Here is a 9,658-nt window from a genome sequence, read left to right on the forward strand (position 1 = left end):
CTCGTGACTGCTTCACATGACGGTTTAATTTCTTTACACAGGTTTTCAAAGAGAAGCAGACTCTTTGTTGGCAGTGACAAAACTTAGCACCATCAGTGATTCTAAAAACACAAGAAAAGCTCGGGAAATACTGCTGAGACTGGCTGAAGAGACCAGTATATTCCCAACCAGTTGGGAGCTCTCCGAGAGATATCTCTTTGTTATGGTAAGTGTCCATCTGCTTATTTTTTTGTAATTTTTAAAAATTAATTTTTATTAGAGTATAGATGCTTTTGTCCTCTTGGAGGGTGTCTCAGATGGTAAAGAATCCGCCTGCCATCCAGAAGATTTCAGAGACCAGATTCTATCCTTGGGTTGGGAAGATCCCCTGGAGAAGGGAATGGCAACACACTTCAGTATTCTCGCCTGGAGAATCCCATGGGCAGAGGAACCTGGCAGGCTATAGTCCATAGGGTTGCACAGAGTCAGACACGAATGAAGCAGCTTATCTCACGTAGTTGCTTTAAAATGTTGTGTTGGTAGAACACTGAGTCGAGTTTCCTGAGCTATACCATAGGTCCTTATTAGTTAATCTATTTTATGAATAGTATCAATAGTGTATATACGTCAATCTCAGCCTGCCAATTCATCCCACTCACTCCCCTTTCCCTCTTGTTGGTGTCCATACATTTGTTTTCTGTATCTTTGTCTCTATTTCTGTTTTGCAAATAAGATCATCTGTACCATTTTTCTAGATTCCACATATATCCATTCATATATAATATTTGTTTCTCTCTTTCTGACTTACTTCCCTCTGAATGACAGGCCTTTTGGTCCATCCACATCTCTGCAAATGATCCAATTTTGTTCCTTTTTATGGCTGAGTAATATTCCATTGTATAGATGTACCGCACCTTCTTTATCCAGTCCTCTGTTGATGGACATTTAGGTTCCTGATTTTGCTTTAAATTTTTGCTTCTCTGTTAGTCCATATACTTACTCATCATTCTGACCCCATGAATTCACCATGGTATGAGGTGTGGCAAATGGTGCTGACATCTTATGCCTCGGTGTCCAGTGGCCAACACATCGTAATCATTTGGAGGGCTTTTAAAATTCATGTTTCTGGAATATGCTTAGACCAGTTGAGACTTGGGTTGTAGTTCAAGAGTCTGTATTTTTCAGCCAATTTTGTTTTGCAGTCAGCTTTTTGAACTGTTTTTAGATCAAAGAGATGTGAGTAATAGTGGGTATACAGCCTAAGATTGAAAAATGATTTGAAAAGACTCTAAGAGCAGGGGAATGTTTCCTGAGAATGTAAGTGATTAAGGAGTGTCTCTAAATTTGTTGAGAAATATTTAATAAATGTTTTACTCACTCATTGTTATTTCTAGATGGATGTGCTTTTAGATGAATTTTGCCACAGACATGGCTTTGTTTCCATTTTGACAACAATTTTGTTTTTAATTTTTTTGGCAGGACCGTCTCATTGCACTTGATGCTGCAGAAGAGTTCTTTAAAATTGCCAGTCGAACTTACCCCAAGAAGGCTGGGGTCCCATGCCTGGCAGATGGCCGGAAAGAACTGCACTACTTTCCTTTTCCAAGTCCCTAAAGGAGAAGCTTCGAGGCAGAATGGAAATTCTTCCACTGGACCTCAACAACCAACCAAAGTTGGGCAAATGTGTGCAAACGAGAATGAGCAAGAAGAGAGCTAGCTAAGAGAAAAAGGATTTTGAATCCTCCTAAAACCTAAGAGTTTGGATAGCTGGTCATCATGAAACTCTATGAAATGTTGAGGTTGCATTGAAACATCCTGGTGATCTTGCATCAAAGAGTTGTTCAGTGGGCTGTTTTATCATGGGTGATTAGATTCTTTTGCCCCCATTTTTATAAGGAAATGGCAGCCCACTCCAGTATTCTTGCCTGGAGAATCCCAGGGACAGAGGAACCTAGTGCTGTCTATGGGGTTGCACAGAGTCGGACATGACTGAAGCGACTTAGCAGCAGCAGCAGCCCCCATTTTGGTTTTGGTTGTATAATGAGCTTTGACCACTGATCCTATTAGGAGAATGGGATATTCCAGTTAATAAAATAAGATTACTGGAGCCATCATTGAGCCCAAATATGGATTACCAATTTTTAAATAACTGTTATATAATACAGGCTAACACCAAAACACTACCAGACATGATGTGACCTTCCTTGATTTTGGAGCACCTACAGAACCTTGGAGGTGTTTGGAACATCCATTGGAGAATATCCAGAAGTTTAGGTGTACCAAATGATAGAAATATCTACGAGTGCTGCTCAGGATGGAGTCCTAAGTGGAATGATCCCAAGTAGAACTCCATGTAAAAAGCTCTGTCTTCAGTTGTGGTACAGGCATCTCAAATTTTTAACATTAGCGATATCTGGTTACCTCGTTTTTGCATAGTGTCCAGCTCTGGTCCACAAGCCCCTGCCTGATATTTTATCGGGGATATTTGACCTTCACTGCCTTCTCTTCTCTTTAGCCTGTTTCCAGCTTATTGACTGAGAGTTGGACCTGCCCAGAGTCCTCACATGTATATTTGCAAATCTGTAGGCCATGTTGCATTGAAGAAAGTCATTGCTGGACTTTCTTCCATCCTGAAGATGATTTTCAGAATGGAGCATTTCTGTCAATACAGTTTGCCACAGGTGGAGCAGCTCAGCTTCAAAAGTTAATAGCCCCTTAAGCAAGGAGCTTGCCATGAAATCAGGGTTCATTGTATTGAAAAGAGCTTTTCAGGTTTATCAGTAGATTGCTGAAAATAATAGTATGTTCTTACTTTTACAGATTTTGCTTTTATAACTTCAAGTTTAAAAGTAACTTGTATGTAGTCTGTGCAGGGGATTGTGACTTGAAGATTTCCCTACCCCAACTCGCTCTTTAGGTAGTGAATACTTTGTTTAAAATATTTGTTAGAGGAGATCCATGTTATCCATTTGTGAATGCGTTGCAGACCAATTAACTAACATGTTTCAGGAAAAATTTTCATAGTTGAATAAGTAAACAAAAAGTTGTATTTTTTAAAATAAATAATACATTTTTATTTTGTTTAGTTCTTAATACCTCTCTCATGTTGTTTAAAATTAGCCTGCAGATATTTTCTCTCATTTCTGTAGGCTCTTGCAAGATAAACATACAGTGAGACAAACAAACAAAACCAAAAAGAAACAATAAATTAACAAAATACATTTGAAGATCATACTGGTTTCATCCTTGTCCATGGAATTTGTGTTTTGTCTTTCTCCCTTTTTTGATGTCAAAATAGAGAAGATTGTTTGCATCTATAGAAATAGAGAATAAATTGTAACCATAGTCTATTTTTGGTAATGAATAAGTAAGGTTAAAACTGTCTCTATGATTATAAAAACTCATGGAATTATCCAGGAAACTTTCATTGCAAAGAATTAAAAGGTTTCTATATTTACTTTTCAGTTGCATGTGTGTTCTATTTCTGAGAGTAAGGAGGAAGCAGATATTCTTTCCATAATCCCTTTAAAGGTAAAGAGGCTGAGAGAGATGGGCTTAAGGACCTCTGGTCGTTCTAAAGCCAGTCAAGGGGCCAATCTGTGCTCAGGTCCATTGAGAAGTACGTGAGAGGGGCTTGAGGGTGACGGAAGTGACCACTTCAGAAGTCACAAGGTACTCAGCAGGAACAGGATCCAGCGGTTCATGTGTGTATGCAGGACAGTTTCAAGTGGTAGGTGGATGGAAAATTTTATATTAATAGTTATTTATTTTAACATGCACCAAGGAAGCGAGGGGGTGGGGACTTCCCTGGTGCCTCAGCGGTAAAGAATCTGCCTGCAATGCAGGAGACCTGGGTTCCATCCCTGGCTCAGGAAGATCCTCTGGAGGAGGGCATGGCAACCCACTCTAGTCCTCTTGCCTGGAGCATCCCATGGACAGAGGAGCCTGACAGGCTGCACTCCACATGGTTGCAGAGGCGGACACGACTGCAGTGACTCAGCAGCAAGAACGGGGAGGGGGGCTGTCATTTAGCAGATAGAACGCGAGATTTCCTATTCCATGAATATAATTACAACCAATAAAAAGTATTTCTGTTTCCTTAAAGGGTCCCCAGGAAGGCAGAGTGGACACACCGACCAAAGTGATAAAGGATGCTTTGGTGAGGAGTCACTAACATCACTGAAAGCTTGGTGTATCCCTTAGGACGGGCTGTTCCAGAAATGAGCTCACTGGTAGCAATGGGGATGGAAGAAGAGGGGCCCAGTGGCAGGGCTTCACCGTCAGAAGCCAAATGGGCACAATTATAATATGAGTGACCAGATCTGAAGAGTACCTGTAGAGAGATTTGGCGATGGCTGAGGGAACATGGCCTCTCTAGGGGCAAAATAGATGGGTAGCCAATAAGAATACTCTTCACACTTTACCATCAAAAGATCTCAAGGACAAGGCTAAGAATCCAGCTTGCAGTGCAAGGGACACCAGTTTGACCCCCGGTCCCGGAAAATCCCCACGTGCCACAGGGCAGTTGAACCCGAGAGCCGTAACTACTGAAGCTCATGCACCCTGGACCTCGAGCTCCGCAACAAGAGAGGCCACTGCAGTGAGAAGCCTCATGCCGCCAGCTAGGGAGTAGCCTCCACTTAACTGTGACTAGATAAAGCCCTTGCATAGCAACGAAGACCCAGCACAGCCAAAAATGTATGAATATTAAGAAAAAGATTAAAAGATCTCAAGGATGGATGATCAAGAGATAAGCAGGACACAGATACAGCCAGTTTAATAAAAAGTTACCATCTCTTGCCAGCTTTCCAGACTTGGACTGTTTTCCAGACCCAGAAACTACGTACTGAAAGAAAGACTGGATCTCTGAGAAGGAAAACTTTGAAACACCACTGCAAGGGGACATGGCAATGCTTCCCCTAGTCCTCCCTCAAAAGGACCTGTGCTTATTTACTGGGATAACTACACTAGGGAAAGGAGTCTACACAGACACACTGCCGACTGGGGACACAAGGTCCAAGTGGACGTAGATACCCAGGGGCAAGAGAATCATTACAGTGTGCGGTTTAGAGTGGGGCACATGGAACGCAGATAATGAATGGAGTCCTACCCCACTTCCCTGGTGGCTCAGGGGGTAAAGCGCCTGCCTACAGTGCGGGAGACCTGGGTTCAGTCCCTTGGTTGGGAAGATCTCCTGGAGAAGGAAATGGCAACCCATTCCAGTATTCTTGCCTAGAAAATCCCATGGACAGAGGAGCCTGGTAGGCTACAGTCCATGGGTTGCAAAGATTCGGACACGACTGAGCGACTTCACTTCTGACCCCACCTCTAACTCACAGTCAGTCAGTTGAGTTCCTGGATCTACCCACTGGTCACCTCCCCAGTTCCAGATTAAATTCCTGGACGGAACATACTTGGGACTTGGCAGAACCAACATTTGTTTTTTGGCCTATGGGTTAAAAACCAACCTACTGAGAAAGCTAAGTAGAAGACTCTGAAACTGCTTCACTCCCTGGCCAAGATAGTAAACCCAAATTAACATTGGATTTCAGAAAGACAACAGAGATTAGCAACCTTAAAGACCTAAAGGATGCAGGAGTGTCGGTCCTAATTATAATTCCGTTGAATTCACCACTCTGACCCTGAAACCAGATAGACATTGGAGAATGAAAGTGAGTTATTGAAAATTCAACTAAGTAGAAGCCTTAATTGCAGCTACTGAGCTAGATGTGGGATCTTGGTGAGAGTAAATTAACAAGTCTCATCTACAATGTGGGTATTGATCTGGCAGATGCATTCTCTCCATACCCATCAGAAAGGAAAGTCAGAAATTGCATTCACTTGAGACAGACAACAGTATGCATTTCTGTTATTGCTCCAGAGCTAAGACTCTCCTACCCTTTGTTATACTAAAAAGGATCTGGACCCTCTGGATTCTGCAGAGTATCACTTTGGTTATTATATGGTAACATTAGATAAATGGTAAAATTAGATAAATTGGTAACATTAGATCTGATAAATGCAAAGTGGAAAATGCACCAGAGGCCTTGAAGAAAGACAGTTCAGAGGATGAGAGAGAAATTCTACAAAGTCTCAGGAGCCTGTCACCTTATTGCAGTTCTTAGGGGTCCAGCGGTCTGCAGTGTGCTGAAACATCCCCTCAAAAGGAAGGTTGAGTTACTTCATTGTACACCTCTCAGGAGCCACCAGAATGCTAAGTAGGCCTCTGTGTTGCCTTCTGGAACTACCCCTCATCCCATTTAACTGGATGATGTGAAAAGCTGCCAGCTCTGAATGAGGTCCAGGGCAGGAAAGCACTCCCAAGCAGGTCCGGGCTGTGGCCAAGTGGCCTGACACGTGTAGCTTAGGACCCTGCAGACCCATCAGTATTGAAAGTTCGTGATGACAAAAAGATGCCATGTGGAATTTATGGACAGCTCAATAGGAAAATGACAATACAGACTCCAAGAGTCCTGGAGTGAGGTCATGCCATTTTCAGGGGATGATTACATATTACTTGAAAAACTGCTCATCATGAATTGGATTTTTGTCAGACCCATGAAAGTGTAAGGTCAAATCTAACAGCAATCTATTTTTTTTTCTGTTATTTTTCAATATAAGTTATTTAATTTTAGAATAGTTTTAAATTTACAGAAAAGTTGCAAAGGTAGTGCAGAGCATTCCCATATGCCTCATGTCAATTTTCTATTATTATTAACATAGTATAGTACCTGGGGCTTCCGTGGTGACTCAGACAGTAAAGAATCCACCTGCAATGCAGAAAACACAAAAGACACGGGTTTGATCCCTGGGTCAGGAAGATCTGGAGTAGGGAATGGCAACCCACTCCAGTATTCTTGCCTGGATAATCCAGTGGACAGAGGAGCCTGGCGAGCTACAGTCCATGGGGTCTCAAAGAGTCAGGCATGAATTACCAGCTAACAATAATAATAGTACTTTAGAATGGTACATTTGTTATATCTAGTGAACCATTATCAGTGCATTATTATTAACTAAAGTCCAAGTTTATTCAGATACTTTAGTTTTTACCTAATGTCTCTTTCTCTTGCAGGATCCCATCCAGGATATGGTATTGCCTTTGAAAGAAAGTGAAAGTGTTAGTCGCTTAGTCATGTCCAACTCTTTGAGATCCCATGGACTTAGCAAGCCAGTTTCCTCTGTCCATGGAATTTCCTAGGCAAGAATACTGGAGTGGATAACCATTTCCTTCTCCAGGGATCTCCCAAACCAGGAATCGAACCCTGGTCTACTGCACGGCAGGCAGATTCTTTACCGTCTGAGCCACCAGGGAAGCCTGTGATGGTCTCTTAGACCTTTCTTGCTTTTGGTGACCTTGGCAGTTTTGAGGAGTGCTGTTCAGGAACCTAGGAGGGGAGAGATGGTAAGGATTGGTGTGGCGTTGAGACCAGCTGTGGCAGCGGGGCTGTAAGTCATTCAATTAGCCTTTCTTCAGGAAAAGAAATACACCAGATTCCAGGAGGAGCCTCTCCCAGGACGTGCCATGAAAAGCAAGCAGTTCAGGCAGCATGGAGATGCTGTAGTCTGCCCCCTGTGGGACAGAAATATCCATCCCCTCTGCTGCTGGCAGTGTCTGAGATATTGGTGTCTGAGATCTCAGCCAGGTCTCTCTATAGCAATTGCCATCAGCCAGTTAGAGCTGCCTTGTCCAAGGTCGTCCCCCCATTCAGCCCATCCTGCCTCTATAGATGAGTTAGCTGGTGCAGGGGTGGGAAGGGTTATCCTCGCTCTGGAGCTCCCCACTAGATTGATGGAGCCTTTTGTTGCCACAACATTTCAGTAACAATTTTCCCAACTCTGCTGTACATATTTGCTTGCAAACTTCTTGCAGGCCAATCTCCATTTCAGAATCTTTTTCTCAGGAAACCGTATTCTGACAGTATCTGAGTCAACAATACAATATGCAAGTCTGCAGTTGTACCTAGCACATTCATAGTGATTCTACGTTAATTTTAGTGGAACTATACTGGAGCATTTATCTATTGAAATACATACTATTTCATTATGAGTCATTAAAATGATTTAAACAGGTATCTATCCTTGGTATTAAGGCATTGTTTTTTAAAAGGTTAATTAGGTGGTTATTTGTAAATTCATTTAACATAAATGGCTAAATTATTTATTTATTCCGGCTGTGCTGAGCCTTCGTTGCTGGGCCTGGGATTGTCTCTGGTTGCACTGTGAGGGCTTCTCATTGCAGTGGCTTCTCTCGTGGAGCACCGACTTTAGGTGCATGGACCCAGTCGTTGCAGCGCTCTGGCTCTAGAGCAGGGGCTTAGTAGCGTGGAATGGGCTTATCTGCACATGGGATCTTCCCAGACTAGGGATGTAAGCAGTGTGTCCTGCATTGCAAGGTGGATGAATCCTTAACCACTGGGCCACCAGGGAAGCCTGGTTGAATCATTTTTAACGACCATCATAAAAGTTACCTTTTCCTTACCTAAGACATTAAAGTCAGTAACTTCTGGGAAAGGACTGCATTGACAGCCTCAGAAACTAGTTTTTGTGATTTCTTGCCAGTGATTTCTTACACAGAAAATCTGTTTAAGTTGCATTGAAAGGAGCATAACTCATAATTTCTAAATCATTACTGTGTACAGAGTGACAATGGCCAGCCACTTTGAACTTTCTTTTACAATGTTTCAAAGAGTGTTATTATTAGCTTTCAGAGTATTATTCTATATTTTTCTTTGACAGCCTACAACTGGACATATGGGATTTCAATTTTCAACTTCCTTATCAGATGTGTTTAGAACCCTGTATGGTTTTCTGTAATCTTAACCTGATTCTCATCCTTTAATCATTTAATAACTAAATAAGATTTATCTAGTTTTGCTACTCATCTCTATTCTAAGTATTTAGTCATGTTAAATTTATAAAGAGCAGTCTTTTGTACATATGTATGTGTACATATGAATATATTTCTATATTATATATTATAAAAAGAACAAAAATAAAATTATGAGATTTATAAGAGCTAAATAAAGCCCAGACATATAGGTCAGTACTCTTTCAAAAACTAACAGCAGTAGTTTTTAGGTAGCAATTTACTTTAAAAAATTCTCCCACATTAATAGTGTGAAATGTGTAAGTAAACTTTTTATCATATATCTTGGAGACATGTATTTAGCATTTGAAGTATCCTAATCAGGAAACTACTTTCCAATAGGGTTGTTTACTCATTTCAATCATCTTTATCAAAATTTAAACCAGAAAGTTCATCAAGTTGCATAAAGAGTGTTAGGAATGATTTTCCATTTAAGAAATGATTTTCCACTTATGGATTATGAAACCACTCAAGATAAATGGTTAGCCAGAAAGACTGACTGACCTCTATCCTCTTTGCAGGAAGAGGACATATATACACAAATACACTACTGATACTGTGTATAAAATAGACAGCTGACGAGAGCATACTCTACAGTAGAGGGAGCTCTACATAACGCACTGTGGTGTCTTATTAAATGGGAGGAAATCCAAAAGTGAAGGGATGCATGTATACACACAGCTGATTCATTTTGTTGTGCAGTAGGAGCTGACATGACATTGTAAAGCAACCATACTGCAATTAAAATTAATTAATAATAATGAGAAAAGAATCCATTATAACCAGCAATGCTGAGGAGCAGAGCACCTTTCT

General features: G+C 41.3%; 1 protein-coding gene across 1 annotated transcript in view; it reads left to right on the forward strand.

Moving 5' to 3' along the window:
• The window catches only part of MREG (melanoregulin), a 68,277-nt gene extending 64,860 nt beyond the window's left edge, over positions 1-3,417 (forward strand). Inside the window, exons 4-5 of the mRNA XM_065927668.1 lie at positions 42-205; positions 1,459-3,417. Coding sequence (XP_065783740.1) covers positions 42-205; positions 1,459-1,593 — 299 coding nt within the window. The 3' untranslated portion in view covers positions 1,594-3,417. The remainder of the gene's footprint in view (positions 1-41; positions 206-1,458) is intronic.
• The last annotated feature ends 6,241 nt before the right edge of the window (positions 3,418-9,658 follow it).

The sequence above is a fragment of the Muntiacus reevesi genome, chromosome 3 (genome assembly GCF_963930625.1).
Source record: "Muntiacus reevesi chromosome 3, mMunRee1.1, whole genome shotgun sequence".
Lineage (NCBI taxonomy): Eukaryota > Metazoa > Chordata > Mammalia > Artiodactyla > Cervidae > Muntiacus > Muntiacus reevesi.